General features: G+C 56.4%; 1 protein-coding gene across 1 annotated transcript in view; it reads right to left on the minus strand.

The window, feature by feature from the left end:
- Positions 1–4,704: 4,704 nt before the first annotated feature.
- Positions 4,705–15,056, minus strand: part of PDGFRB (platelet derived growth factor receptor beta) — a 37,014-nt gene continuing 26,662 nt past the window's right edge. Inside the window, exons 15-23 of the mRNA XM_059698895.1 lie at positions 14,190–14,349; positions 13,195–13,352; positions 12,526–12,644; positions 11,436–11,558; positions 10,485–10,596; positions 9,973–10,072; positions 9,290–9,395; positions 8,194–8,426; positions 4,705–6,581 (exon numbers count right to left, since the gene is read on the minus strand). Of these exons, the coding sequence (XP_059554878.1) occupies positions 6,398–6,581; positions 8,194–8,426; positions 9,290–9,395; positions 9,973–10,072; positions 10,485–10,596; positions 11,436–11,558; positions 12,526–12,644; positions 13,195–13,352; positions 14,190–14,349 (1,295 nt within the window). The 3' untranslated portion in view covers positions 4,705–6,397. The remainder of the gene's footprint in view (positions 6,582–8,193; positions 8,427–9,289; positions 9,396–9,972; positions 10,073–10,484; positions 10,597–11,435; positions 11,559–12,525; positions 12,645–13,194; positions 13,353–14,189; positions 14,350–15,056) is intronic.

Here is a 15,056-nt window from a genome sequence, read left to right on the forward strand (position 1 = left end):
GAATTCAGGAGTCGCACCCTGAGCAGGCAGCCGACACCCTGACCCCAGGGCCCCTCCTGCTCTCCGCCGAGACTCCCTAAGGGAGGCAGTTGCCAGGACACCAGACTGTGTGTGACCGAGGGCCAGCACTCCATGGCTCTGAGCCGCAGCCTCCTCACCTCAGAGGGGAACTGATCTCCCCTTGGCTGGTCTCGTAGGTTGATTGTGTCACCTGGGGCCACCCATGGCAACGCACTCTAAAGTTTGAAACAGTGAGGGTCCAGGGTACAGAGGGCACTTTGGGGTTCCCAGTGGGTGCGATGCCCTCTCTGGGAGCCCACCTTCCAGAGTTGACTCTCGGGAAAGCCCCGCCTCTGAAGCCTGGGAAGCCCTCTGGTTCCGCCAGGCGCCCTTCCATCTTCTCGACCACTTGCTTGCGGGTTTTTTGTTTTTTGGGGTGTTTTTTTTTAGCAGGCAGAAGAGGCTCCAGACTTCCAGAAGGCCACAGAACCTCTCTAGAATTCAATAATGCCATTTTCAGCATTTTTGTGTTTGATTTTCTTAGCCTCCCAGAAACTCTTATGAATTTGTGTGTGTTTTATTAAAAAGGGAACTTTTAGGCTCCAGGACCATTTTCAATGTCTATTCTCTCTACTCAGCAACTCTGTGTCTGGGTATTTGTCCCACGGGAAAAAAAAAAAAGTGCAATTATAAATATACTTCATAAACAGTGGCCATTCCAGCATAAGCTATAACTTTGGAACACTAAATGTGCATCAGTGGGGGTTGGTGAAATATTTTATGGCACAGGCACGTTTTTAAATTACATGCAGCTTTCAGAATGAATGAATGAATGAATGAATGACTATCTGTATGTACCACTGACCTGGGAGTGTGTTCCTGATGTATTAAGTGAAAATCGAAAAGCAGCAAAACGGTAGTGCTGATTGTGTTTTAAATTGTAATTATGTCTCTGTATACCTAACTACAGATACAAAATGCAAATATTAGTATGGGTATAAGGGATGGGGGGACGACTGGGAGAATATCACTAAATGATTAACAGTGAGTCTCCATAGATAAAGTCCTACACACAGAGTTGCAGAATAAGGAAGACAAGCGCTAGAAATGTTACTGGAGCTTAAAATAGAAAATACAGACTTTCTCTTTCTCTAGTATGTATTTGGTAGTGGATATTTTAAGTGCAGGCAGATGTTGCACGTTTCATAAAGACAACTTTTAATTATTTTGATGCTGAATAAGAAACTAAAATAAAAGAGGATGTTTAGAGACAGTGCCCTAATTCAAAGGAGGGACATGAATGGGAGGTTGTAAGGCACCTTATCCACTGAAGGTCAGGGCCTGGGAGCAGCAGTTTCTTTCCCTCTTTTTCCAGGAACAAGGGCCCTGGCTGTGAATAGGGCGGCGGAAGAACAGTGTAGTTCAGGTGGCTCATCTGTCTGGGAGGAAAATGCCAGCTCACCCATTCCCTTGGGCCTGCCTGAGTGGCGAGGTGGGGAGGCAGGAGCCAGCCGGGGCTGACCTATGGTTACCCTTCCCCTTCCCCCACCCAGGCTCCCATCCCACCCAGGACCTGCACAGAGGGCTGTGAGGTCCAAGCCCATCAGTGAACACTTTTTTATTCTTTTCATCTAGCCCTCAGATTCACTTAGCTTCTTCCTCTTATCAGCACATTCCTACCTCTCTCTTGGGGACACAGCACCAGGAAGGCCTGGAGTCAGGAGATGGGTTGGGACCCAGGCTTCCCCACTCCCCAGCCCTCTAACCTTGGCTGGGTGCTTTCCCTCCCTGAGCAATGACGTGGGACTTGGCCGGGACCAGGCCCCTATCCCATCTCTGTCATATTGACCAGATGACCTTGGAAAGACACTTCACAACCTCCCTCAACTGGTTTCTCCTTTGTAATCTATAATAAAAGCATAACATGCAAATCAACCAAATGTCCAAACAGCGGAACCACCATCCGGACTATCTTCCAGAGGAAGCCGGAGCTGCGAGGGCCGAGGCAGCTGCTGCAGCTGTGAGGGCCCACTCTTGCACTAATTTCGTGCATCAGGCCTCTAGTCTATATATATAAAAGACTAATATGCTAAGTGTCCCTCTGACCATCCACTGGCCACCAGGGGGCAGATGCTCAATGCAGAAGCTGCCGTGATGTGCACTGGCCATTTACAAAGAAACAGCACTGTGGACCTGGCGCCCACAAAGCAACACTCAGCTTCCCCCAAGTGGGACATAGGCCCTGCCACCACCCTGGAGTGACACCCCACCAAATCGCAGCCAACGCTGCCGAGACCCCATGGCGCAAAATGCGGCCCACAGCTCAGCCTAACCCAGAAATGGTGGCTGTGGGCACTGGGTAATAACGTCACATAGCAATGCCGGGCTTCCTCTCCCTAGCAACGAGCCTCCTTGCAGTTTCTTCAGCCCAGGAACACGACTTACTTTATAGCCAGGTGCAAACATTTTACACTTTAACCAAATGTCTGTGAAGCATTTTCCCGTGCCTCATCTCATTTGATCCTCACAGAAGTCTTGGAGCAGGTAGATAGGAGACTCGGTAGAATCCTATTTTCTTTTCATTAGCCAGAAAACGGAGATTTAGAAAGTTTAGAAACTTGACCCAACTGAAAAGAAGAAATAGTAGATATTGAAAATGACTTCAGGTTTTCTCACTGCACAGAATATAGTCAAACACTGCTGCAGTTAAATATTTTACCCTTTGTTCTCCCTGTGTGACCTACAATAATAATGTGCTTTGTGTTGATATTTACTGCTGTGTTGCTAACAATGACCTGAAAGAGAATTAATTTCCAGCTCCACTGGGCTGGAAAAAGTTTAGCTAAGTCAGAAAGCAGGTCTAATTAAGCGAGTTTATTCTATATCTATAAAAGGCCAAGTTGACTCACACATGCGCGATACATATAAAGTTCTCGCTGGCGCCAATCGCACACGTGTGTTTCCATCTGTCATGGTCGATCGTGAATTTGGTTGACGCTTCTATTATAGAGAAAGGGCGAATAGCGATATTAAAATATTTCTTCTAATTAATTTCCTTTCAACGGATCCATGCACTGGGTCACTAGTATGAGAATAATAGTGGTACCTGGCTCATAAGGTTCTTGTTTGGGTCAAATGAGAAAACGTGTGTGAAGCTGGACAGCCCTGGCACCTAGTAACGGCTCAGCGGTGCTCAGCTGCGTTTTATCATCCCTGCTCTCTGCACAGCCGCATTAGCTCCACTTACTGCTGGGGCAATGGAGGCCGGCGTGGTGATCCACCAGGTCCAGTATGGAGCAGCCTGAGGCGGCAGGAGCAAGCCTCCTGCCCTCCAGACGGAGGCTTTTTCCGTGAGGGAGGAGAATCCCCGTCTGGAATGTGCTTGTTTATTCTCTTCACAGGGTCACAGGGTGGATACGGGATTGGCTTATTCATCGGCTACCACAGCCAGCAGAGAAGGGTCACGGGCTCTGTTGTTTTCTGAAGTCAGGACCCCGGGAGGGTGGGCTTGGCCTGGCTGGGCCCTGCCTCTGGCGGGGTTTCCCCTGGCCTGGCTCAGCTGCTCCTGAGTTGGCGGCTGGGCTGGGACGTGAGTCAGAGCTGCCCCGTCTCCCTTCCTTTCCCCAGAGCAGCCACAGCCCCAGACTCCTGGAGGCAGTTGAGGGAAAGGCTCCAAAACAAGGTGCCCTCCCCCAGCAAGATGCCCCTCCCCAGCTCAGAGAGAGCAAGGGATGGCCAAGGTCACACCGTGAGCTGTGACAAACCTGGTTCCACCTCAGATGACCTCTCCCAAAGGGCCCAGGTGGGAGGCCCAGGAAGGTCCAACCTGGGCCCAGGACCCCTGCAGTTGGCCCCCTGCCCCTGGTAGCTCGGTGGCCTCTGGCCCCTGCTCCTGCCAGGGTCTCCCAGCTGGACCGGGCAGTGGAGTCAATGGGAGGAACCGAGCTGACCAACAGGTACCAGGATGCCTGGCTCACGGCAGCCCCACACCCCTGAACTCCTGCAGTCGTGAGGGGCGGGGGCCTACCAGGTGTGCACCCCTCTGCCCAGCCTGGCGAGCCTGCCCTCAGAGCCACAGCCAGCCCCTCTCCCTCCCTGGCCTTGCCCTGGCTGCACGCCCCAACATCCTTCTTCATTCCTCTTCCTTTCCCCTTCACCCTGTCTCCTCACTTCTTCCCGCTCTGTCCCCTTGGGTGCTCTGTCTGCCCTCCTCCTACCTGGGACCCCATTGCTCATGGGGCCTGGATCCTGGGCTGTAGTGGACGCCGCGCCTCTCAGGAGTCACTGCGGACACAACCTGGCCCCAGGCAGAGTGGATGGGGAGGGCGGGGCGGGGGGAAGCTTAATAGCCAAAGCCAAAGCACATGGTGGCGTGGGGTGGGTGGGGTGGGACGGCAGGAGGGCCTCAGGCTTCTGAGCCTGTGAACAGTCCTGCCCACCCTGGGGCCAGGCACCTGCAGAGCCAGGGGAGCCCTCCCATTTCCCAGCTTGGAAAACCGAAGCCCAGTGTCCAGGTCACCCAGCTACTAGCAAGGGGTGGGGTCGGGTGGGGTGGGGTGTGAAAATGCCCATCTTCCATGGAACCAGACTCAGTGCTGAAGGGACCTGGGTGGGGTCCCTGTGGCTGGGGTGAGGCCTGTTGGCCCCATTCCACTCCCGCCACCAGCCAGACACAGGTTCCCAAAGCCGCCAGAGATCACCAAGTCTGTGAGAAGCACCAGTTTAATATTAAAATCTTTCCCTTACAAAAACGTACACGGATAGGAAATTTTGCTGGCATATAAAATAGCACTTCTGTGGTATAAATGTGAGTTAATGTGAGTCCTAAAAATACTTGTAAACCTAGGTGATTACATCTTTGGTACCGTAGTGAGGGCCCAGTCCCTCTCCTAGGGGCCCAGGGCAGGGAGGTGCCAACAGCATAGGGGGTGGTGCCACCCCCTTCACCCCCTGCCGTCTTGGCCACAGCCCTCACTCCTTGAGCACTTCAATGCCCACTGGGCTGGGTGGCTGGCAGAGACAGTGCGGTGAGTGGGCCTGGGCAGTGACAAGCCAGACCTCAGGCGAGAAGGCAACCCTCAGAGTACCCACCTCTTGTACCCCTTTCCCAGGTTCCCTTCCAAGTCTTCTTGTCGTTTCCAGAGCCCCTGGGGCCCCTAACTGTGCACTGTCTTCAGCACAGACCTGGACAGCAGGTGCTGGAGCGGGAGGCACACCGGGCGCTCTGATTGGCCCTCTCCGCCTCCGTGGCCCCGGGCAGCTCCAGAGGTCATTGTGGGTGCTGAAAGGGCTCCCGTGGTCTTCCCGTGTCCCTGCTGTCCCTCGAGTCCAGGCCTGGGCAGCTGGCCTTTTGGGACTTGCCGGGGCCTGGGGAAGGGGCACGTTGCTGAATGCCTGGAGTGTGTATGTGGACTGGAATCTCAGATCCCAGCTGACCCCCAGGATGGAGGTTTGGGGTGTTTGGCTTTGCTTTATCCGGGCAAGTGTGCACCCTAGGAATATTTCAGAATGTTCGTGCTGGCAGGCACCAGAAGTCAATGAGTTCAACCTGCTCATTTCAACCGGGAAAGCGGGCCCAGAGAGGGCCAGGGATTCCTGCACGGCCTCTCGGCGGGTCCAGTGCGCATACGGTCCACAAACTGGTCCTCACGTGTGGATACGTCGCACAGGCACGTCACACACTCATCACAGATGTGGGTCCGGCCGGCCCTGGAGACTGGTGATGGATAAGACTGGCAGTGATGAGGACACAGGAGCCATGGGGAGGTGGCTCCATGTGCCTGGGGCAGGGGCTACCAGCCCGAATGTCCTGGCTTTGGCTCAGCCCCTAGCTCTCATTAAGCATGGACGGCCCCAGACCAGCTCGGGCCTGGGAGAGTGAAGACTGGCGTTGAGGGAGGAGGCAACACTGTCCAAGGCCAGGTCCCAGCTAAGCCAGGAGCCAGAGACACCAGGTCCCCTCCCCAGCTTTGGGGCAGATAAAGTACAAGGAGAGAGCTGAGCTCCTTGCGGGGTGGCTGGCAGAACAGAAAACAGTTCCTCTACCACCTCATGAACCTTGAGAATCTCCCAGGATTCCAGCTTTCCCCCCGTCAGCCAGGGGGAGAACCCCAGATTGTGGGTCACCAAGTCTGACTTCCCCATCTTACAGATGGGCCAACTGAGTCCTTTGGGAGAACTCTGGCTCAGAGTCACATGGCCTCCCCAGAACAGAGGGCTGGTCGTGGCCGCTGCAGGGCTCCTGCCTCCTAAGCCAGCCCCAGGGGTTGGGGTACAACATGTCAGGAGCAAAAGCTGATGGGACAGCGATGGGAGGCCCGGCAGGCCAGGCCAGCAGGCGCGGGGTGCTGGGAGGTAGAGGGGGAGCTTCGGGCAGGGCAGGGTGGGGGCCAGCCCCCTACAGGAAGCTGTCCTCTGCCTCAGCCTGGTGCCCGGGGCAGCTTGACTCCGGCAGCCACTCCGGCTCTGCTTCTGGCTGCGCCTGGGACTCAGGCTGGGGCTCTGGTTCTGGTTCCTCTTGGGGCTCCAGGGGGCTGTCACAGGAGATGGTCGAGGAGGTGTTGACTTCATTCAGGGTGGAGCTAGAGGGAGAAGGCCAGTGAGCGAGAGGCTGAAGGAAAGCACAGTAAAACAACAATGGCGTTCAAGAGCTTTCTGTGTCCGGCCTGGCACTGTGCGCGTTATGCCCTTTGGCTCATTAATCCTTGTAAGGACTATGCAGGGCAGGCACCGTGAGGAAAGTGCCGCTCAGAGAGGTTCGGTCATTGTTCGGCACCACACAGCGCTTCATAGCCGATCCGGCTCCTCCAAAGCCTACTCCTCACTCATCAGTGTCGCCATCTCCTGCACCCCTGAAGGTGTATACTGCCTCATGTAACCCTCACAGCAACCTCCAAACTGAAGGGCTGATGGTTTTCATTTTACAGATGAGGAAAATGAAGTTCAGAGACGGCAAGCAGCTTGCCTGAGGGCACACATGGCGGGGGTGGGGGGTGGCATTCGCACCCCAAGCTGTTTGAACCCTGAGCTTAAGTCCTCTGCACACTGTCTACCGGAGCCTTGGACTGTTAGCTGCTTCCACAGGCCGGGGGCCTTCTAAGTCCTGTGTGCTCCTCGTGCTCAGAGAGAGCAGGCACCTGCAGGTCTCCAAGCAGAGCTGGGACCCAGGTGGGGCTCCTGCCACTTCACTGTGGGCTGGGTCTGGCCTCATGGGGAACCCTTCTCTCCAGCCAAGGGGGAACACTGTCTGAACAGCAAGTCCAGGCAATAGCTGGGACTTCCTCCAAAGCCCTCCCCATTCTCTAACTTCACCACATCCCAAGGCAAGGAAAGCACGAACCTGCTTCCCAGTCTGAATTCTGGCCTGAACTGTAGGCACCTCTGCCTCCTACAACCACGCCAGCTCCCCAGAGCCCCCAAGGCGTGGTTCTAAGGACAGACCTCAGGCCTGGGGCTGGCAATGCCCCATGGGAACACATGGGAGCTGGGGTGATAATTAGGTTTCTTCCTCTCCTCCTTATGGCTAGGACAGGGCCTAGAGGGGAGAGAGCAGATGGCCTATTTGTTGTTTAAATATATAGAGAGAGCCTGACTCTGGTGTGGCTTCGTGGCTGAGCATTGACCTATGAACCAGGAAGTCAAGTCGGATTCCTGGTCAGGGCACTTGCTCAGGTTGCAAGTTCTCTCTCTCTCTCTCTCTCTCTCTCTCTCTCTCTCTCTCTCTCTCTCTCTCTCTCTTTCTCTCTGAAATCAATCAGTCAACTTAAAATAGACTTTTATTGATTTCAGAGAGGAAGGGCACGAGAGAGAAACATCAATAATGAGAGAATCACTGGTTGGCTGCCTCCTGCATGCCCTCCCTTGGGATTGAGCCTGCAACCCGGGCATGTGCCCTGACCAGGATCACAATGTGACCTCCTGGTTCAAAGGTTGACACTCAACCACTGAGCCATGCTGGCTGGGCCTATGAGGGCTCCTTTAAAGGAAACAACTACTTTGCAGATAAATCCCAGCCCATTCTTTCTCTCACCAACCTGCCCTTTCCACTTGAGGGCATCAGAGGTCAAATGAGTTCAATTCACTGGCAGGAATAAGTGCTCACTCTAGGAACTTACTTCTAAGGCAAGCCTGATGCCATAGACACACACACACACACTGTGCACAGTATTGCACACCCTGGGCCACAGTGATTACCTGGCAAGGCTGGGGGAGCCCTCCAATGGGCCCTCATCAGCAGCCTCGGGTTTGGGGTCGGGCAGGGGGATGATATAGTCATTGTCCCCCTCGTTGGGCTGCACAGCCGTATAGAGGACTGAGCTGGTGTCCAGCGGGGATCGGAGGCCAGGGAAGCCGGGGAAGCGGGCTTGGGACCGAAGGACAGCCGGGTGGTCGCTCCTCAGAAACTCCTCGTCCACCTGCTGGTACTTCTGCTCCGAGGGGCAGGGGGCACCCAAGAGACAGGGAAGGCCGGGTCAGGAAAGCCTTTAGGGGTCGTCCAACAGTTAGATTCTGACCCAGTCACTCGCGTCTTGTGGAAATTCGGCAACTGGTGCTCAGAGGGGAAGCACAATTGTCCAAAGTCTCACAAGACAAGGTGAGCTTAGGGCCACCCAGGGAGGGGGCTGCCAGGGGACCAGCACCCGAGACGCTAACACGTCGCCCACTTCAGACCAGACAGGTGCTGTCTCATCCTGCCTCAACCTCCTTCAGTGGGTCCCGTTTCCCAAACTTCCGAATGGGGACCACCCGACTCCAGCTCACGGGTCCCTGAGTGTAACCAGACCCGGGGCAGGAGCGGGGTTAGGAATGGGCCTAGGGAAGGGGCTGTGTCTGGGCCAAAGGAGACGGGCATCTCCCTGCTCTAGTTCCTGCTGTGGGCAGGGAGGTGTGGACCAGCTGGCTCCATCTGCCGTGTCTGAGCCCGGATGGGGCCCAAGTGGCCAGGCCCTCAGCAGTCATCTAGCCTCAGGAAGTGCAGGCCTCTGATGGAGACGCAAGATTTGGCCCAGGTGAGACGGCGTGAGGCAGGATGCAGGATGACGGGCGCGCTGGGCTCCCTTCTCTACTTTAAACCCATCAGCTTCCACGTGGGTTTCATTTCAGAACTCTCTGTGCTGCTAAAATAAACTCCTGTCTCCAGCCCATCCCTTATTGGTTCCAGCAGGGAAACTGAGGTCAGGTGAGGGTACAGGGTGGCCTCCCAAATACCGGCATGTTACAGCAGCCTTGTGCCGGTGTCTGACTTCTGGACCAGAACTCTCCGTCCCTCCCCAACGCTGCCTCGACATACCTTTTTGTAACCCTCGCCCAGCAGCCTCTCCAGAAGCAGCACCAGCTGGGAGAAGGGGGGGCGGATCTCAAACTTCTCTTCCCAGCACTTCTGCATGATCTCGTAGCTGGGGAGAGGCACAAGGGGTCAGGGTCTCTGACACAGGGCACGGGCGGGGGGGAGGGGTGGTGAGGCGGCTGCCACCCCGGAAAGGTGAGCCATGAAGGATTGGGGAAGGGGGGTGGATAGGTGTTGTTTTCCCGTAGTCGCGCCTGGATATCCCCTTGGGAAGCCCTCCCTCCAGCCCTGGCTCAGTGGTTCAATGGGGTTGGCCATGCCTGGGTGAGCATGTGACCCAGGCCTGACCAGTAGGAGTTTGCATCCCCTCAGCTCAGTGGCTGGTTCTGGATGGGCACATGACCCCAGCTGAGCCACAACAATCAGCTCTGGTCTTTTGCTGGAACTGAGGTGAAAGCAGCCAGGATGCAGCCACTGGGCAGTGCCAGCCTGAATAGGAAGCCGGCAGAGAGAGCGGAGCCCGGGGTAGAAGGAGAGATCGCCGATGACCTCAGCTGCACACCTGGATCCAGCTAGACCTCGGTTTTTCTAGATCTCTGCACCAATCAAGCTACTGTTGGCTTAAGCTGGTAAAGTGGGGTATCTATGGTTTGCACCCAAAACGTTTTCCCAAATGCGCCACTCACATCTCGTCGGAGGCGTGGGCAGGCTGGGCCATGCGGTAGCCCCGCTTGATGGCATTGTAAAACTGCTCATTCATGGGCAGCTCTGGGTAAGGGGTGCCACCTGCCAGGGAGCAAAGACAAGAGAGGAGATACACGGGCTCAGGCGTGTTGAAAAGTAGTGAGAAACCTTCGTGCCAGGGCTGGGTGGTGGGGAAGGTGACCTTGGGATTGAGAACTGTGGCTCCTTCATGGCTCTGGACAGGCTGCAACCCTCCCAGAGCCAGGCAGGCTTTCGGACGTCACTGTCCAAACCCCTGGACACTCAGATGGGGAGGTAAAGAGGTCCAGAGCGGGCTAGAGCCTTGCCAAGGACACACAGCAGGAAGAAAGCAGCAGAGCTGGGCCCTGAGCCTGAGCCTGAGCCCTGATCACTGTCCCAGAGTCTGATCACAGCCCTGCCAGGCTGGAGGTGTGAGTGGTCAGGGAGGGTGCCCCGCCAGGCCGCTGAGGACCGTGGGGAGAAGGAGGCATACCCAGGGTGAAGATCTCCCAGAGAAGGATCCCAAAGGACCACACGTCGCTCAGGGTGGTGTAGAGGCTGTTGAAGATGCTCTCGGGGGCCATCCACTTCAGCGGCAGGAAGGTCTGCGGGAGGGCGGGTCCGTCTGAGGGCGAGGAGGAGCTGAGCCCCACCCTGCACCTGGACGGGAGGCGGCGGGGGCAGGGGGGGGGAAGGGGGGAGACCTGGCAGTTCCCACCCAGCTCCTCTCCCTCCCTGGCCCTGAGGGCCTATCTGCTGGCACACGGTTCCCATGTCCATCCCAGTGCTGGCCAGAGGGTCAGGCAGCTGAGTTCCTTTTCCCGCAGCTGCGGTCATGGTCACCCCAGGGTCTGAGGCTCCTCACGGAGCAGGCTTCCTCCCTGACCTGGAGAGCCCCTGACTGAGCTAGCAGGGCAGCGTGGGAGCCAGGGACATGCCAAGGTCCACCCGGCTCTGATCCTGGCTGCCTCCGATCTCCGCGGCCTAGCGTCCCTCCAGCTCTGGGGTTCACTGTCCCAGTGTAGAAAGTGGGGATATGAATGGGAGGCTGGTGGTCATATTTTAACCAGATCCTGCCTGCCACCTATCCACCTGTCTCAGCTGACACCTCGGCTTCCTCCTCTGCCTCCAGCCACCGTTGGGACAACACATTTGGCCTGCTCCCCCTCCAAACTCCCCGGGACCCATTACAGCTGGTCCCTTGCCCCCTGTCATGACCAGCAAATCTGAGCCCGAGCTCACCCTGCAAGCCTCAGCATCTCTGCCTGCTCCCACCCCATGCCCAGCTCGTGGCTCCCTTCCTGTCCCTGCACACATGGCTGGGCAGGCAGAGCCGTCACTGCTGGGCAGGTCAGACCATGAGGAGCCCTGACCTGATCCCCTCTGAGCCGCAGCCAGGCTGACCGGGAGGGGCAGAGACGCAGGGGGTGGGGAAGGTACTCACGCTGCCTTTGGAGATGTAGTTAGAGTCGCGCATGATGTCACGAGCAAGGCCGAAGTCACAGATTTTGACCAGCTTGCCTTCACAGATGAGCACATTCCTGGCTGCCAGGTCTCGGTGGACACACTGGGGGAGGGGAGGATGGGAGCTAGGCCTTGGGCAATTGTGGGGAAAGACCCTCTGTGTCAAGTGCTTTGGGAAAAATGCATCATGTCCAGATGAGAGGGGCCACGTGGTGTGAGGGACCACAGAGGGGGGAGGGGCCACGTGGTGTGGGGGACCACAGAGGGGGGAGGGGCCACGTGGTGTGGGGGACCACACAGGTGAGAGGGGCCATGTGGTGTGGGGACCACACAGGGGAGAGGGGCCATGTGGTGTGGGGGACCACACAGGGGAGAGGGACCATGTGGTGTGGGGGACCACACAGGGGGGAGGGGCCACGTGGTGTGGGGGACCACACAGGTGAGAGGGGCCATGTGGTGTGGGGGACCACACAGGGGAGAGGGACCATGTGGTGTGGGGGACCACACAGGGGAGAGGGGCCATGTGGTGTGGGGACCACACAGGGGAGAGGGGCCACGTGGTGTGGGGGACCACACAGGTGAGAGGGGCCATGTGGTGTGGGGACCACACAGGGGAGAGGGGCCATGTGGTGTGGGGGACCACACAGGGGAGAGGGGCCATGTGGTGTGGGGACCACACAGGTGAGAGGGGCCACATGGGGTGGAGACCACACAGGGGAGAGGGGCCATGTGGGGTGGGGGACCACACAGGGGGGAGGGGCCACGTGGGGTGGGGACCACACAGGGGAGAGGGGCCACGTGGTGTGAGGGACCACACAGGGGAGAGGGGCCACGTGGGGTGGGGACCACACAGGGGGGAGGGGCCACGTGGGGTGGGGACCACACAGGGGAGAGGGGCCACGTGGGGTGGGGACCACACAGGGGAGAGGGGCCACGTGGTGAGGGCATTCACTGTCCTCATCCACCCGACGGGGCAAAGCTACTGTGTAGAGCAGTGTACCTGGAGGACCTGGGTGGCTGGGTGACCCACCTCCCCAGGACCTCCATCTGCCCACTGGGACCACACGTACATTCTTGGAGGCCAGGAACTCCATGCCATTGGCCACCTGGTAGCTGAAACCCACAAGATCCGTGTAGCTAAGCACCGGGGACTCGTTGATCAGGGTCGCTCGACAGGTCCTCTCGGGCGCTAGAGGAGAGCAGAAGGTCAGTACGTCTTGTTCCCATGGCCCACGGGCCTCTGCTCTTTGGCTCCTGGAGGCTAACTGTCCGAGACAGGGGCTACTGATCCTCTACATCTCCCCCAAAGGAAAGCAGTTTCTAAATATCTAACCTCTCCTACTTTACCAGAGCCTTTCTTGTCCAGAAAAACTCAGCAAATTTTCCCCAGACCACTCGGCCTGGCCTGCCCTTTACAGGGGCGCCAGCTCAGCCTGGGGCCTACTCTGAGCTGATCCCTCTTCCCCAAGGCCCAGGAGGCCAGGTACTCCCCGACCGTAGCTTCCCCTCCATGTAGGCTGCATGTATAAGTCTGGACCCAGAAACTGGAGTTCATATTGGGGCTCCACCACAGCAGCTTTGGGCAGGTGGCTGCCCTCAGTTTCTGCATCTATGAAATGGGCACAAGGCCAGCTCCCTCCCAGGGCTGTTCTCCAGCGGGACATGTGAAAGGCTTTGAAAAGAATGTGTCATTGTGCAGGTGCGAGGGCCATACAGGTGAGAGGACCCCGCGCACCCACCAGAGGGGACGTAGTTATCATAAGGAGCCATGTAATTGGAGGACTCGATGTCTGCATATTTGATGTCTCCTTTCATGTCCAGCATGGGCACGTAGTCCACCGATTCGTCCTTGCTCATGTCCATGTAGCCACCGTCACTCTCCCCGGGAGACATGTGGCTGAGGGCGAGAGGAGTGTCACAGAAGGAGAGGTCACAGGCTTTCCCTTCTTGTCCCCCTCCTGCCCCTCTGCTCACCACTGGGGCCTCAAGGCCCCATCACTCAGGTGTTTCTTCTCAACCTCACTCAGTCCTCCTCCTCCAGTCTGTCACGGTCATGTGAGTGAGCTCGAGAGCCCTTTTAACCAACCTGTGGGGCCCTGAGTTGGGCCCCGGGCCTGCCAAGATGACATAGGACCCAGTGTGTGTCCTCAGAGAGCTCAGGCCAAGCTATGATCTGAATGAAGCCTCTGCCTGCAGCATCAGCTCCCTGAAGAGCTGGGGAACTACAGACACGTGTCTCTATAGGTGGAAAAAAGACTGGAAGAAAATGGATCAAAATGTTGGGGAGGACAGGGATGAGTTTTACTGTCTTTTAATGCTTTTCTAAAGTTACTCTTGTCTCTGCAATAACTACATATTGCTTTTGTAACCAGCAAGAGAACGAAGGTGTTATTTTTGGAAAAGAAGAAGGAAGGGGCTAGGTTGACCTCAGGGCACAGAGAGGCTGGTGTGCAGAGGGTGTGGGAGCTAAGCGAGGAGTAGGGCGTGGAGTCAGGCCTGGGGACCATGGGAGGGACCAAGGGGTCACATCTGCAGTGCTTAGCACAGGGCCTAGCACACTGCAGACAGCCAGTAGGTGGCAGCAGTTCCCACCATTATCATCAGTGTTCTTGTCATGTCTTCTGGGGTGGCCAAGACCCGGGCCCACTCTACCCTCCCCAGCCTCAGTTTCCTGTACTGGACAAGGAGGGAGCAAGCAGGTGCTCCTCGGGCCTCCCCACCTTCCTCCAGGTACCTGGGCAGCGGGAGCCCGACCGGCAGAGCGTTGCTGTAGAGCTCGGTGCCGGGCTGGTGGCGCTTGTCGGAGCAGTGCTGCAGGAAGGTGTGCTTGTTGCGGTGCAGGTAGTCCACCAGGTCCCCGTAGCGGCAGTACTCGGTGATGATGTAGATGGGCCCTGCGGAGGGACAGGCTCAGGGACAGTCCCCAGGGAGGCCTCGGCTTCCGTTAAGGGCCATGAGAGTAATGACAGGCTGCCCGTGGGAGAGGCGGCTTGGTAAAAAGGCGAAGAGGCTTTGGCTCCAGGCAAACCTGGGTTCTTTTCCTGCCTCTGTAACCATGAGCAAGGTACATAGTTTCCCTGAGCCTCACCTTCCCCATCTGTTAAATGGGGCCAGCTGTTGTTGATAGGTTTTCAAACTGAAGCTTATTTTGGACCCTAGTTTATAAAGCAAATAGTGGCAATTATTTACTATCAGGTTACTGCTCAAATTTAAATACAGTACACTTACTTAAAGTCAATCTGTGGGAACTTGAAGATATTAATGGGGACAAAAGTTGTGAAATGGGGTGGTCACTGCAGACATAAACTGGCCTGTGTGTGCAATGTACTTCTGTATTTTTTTGGTTGTGTAATATTGAGGAAAATCCCAAACCTCACAATAAGCAACTGTAAATGGCAATAACATTATTTTTGCAGCCTGACAGCCTAACTTGTAATCACAGTTTCAAATAAACATGCTTAGCCAGAAAGGCTTGATTCTATGACCTGAATGAAGGCAGCTCCCAGTTAGCAGGCTGGTGGTCTCCAGTAGTGGGGACACAACTCATCTCAGTGTCGCACGAGCTATCCTTTATTACAGTTGTTAAAATGTATCAAGAAAA

Source organism: Myotis daubentonii, chromosome 5 (genome assembly GCF_963259705.1).
Source record: "Myotis daubentonii chromosome 5, mMyoDau2.1, whole genome shotgun sequence".
Taxonomy (NCBI): domain Eukaryota; kingdom Metazoa; phylum Chordata; class Mammalia; order Chiroptera; family Vespertilionidae; genus Myotis; species Myotis daubentonii.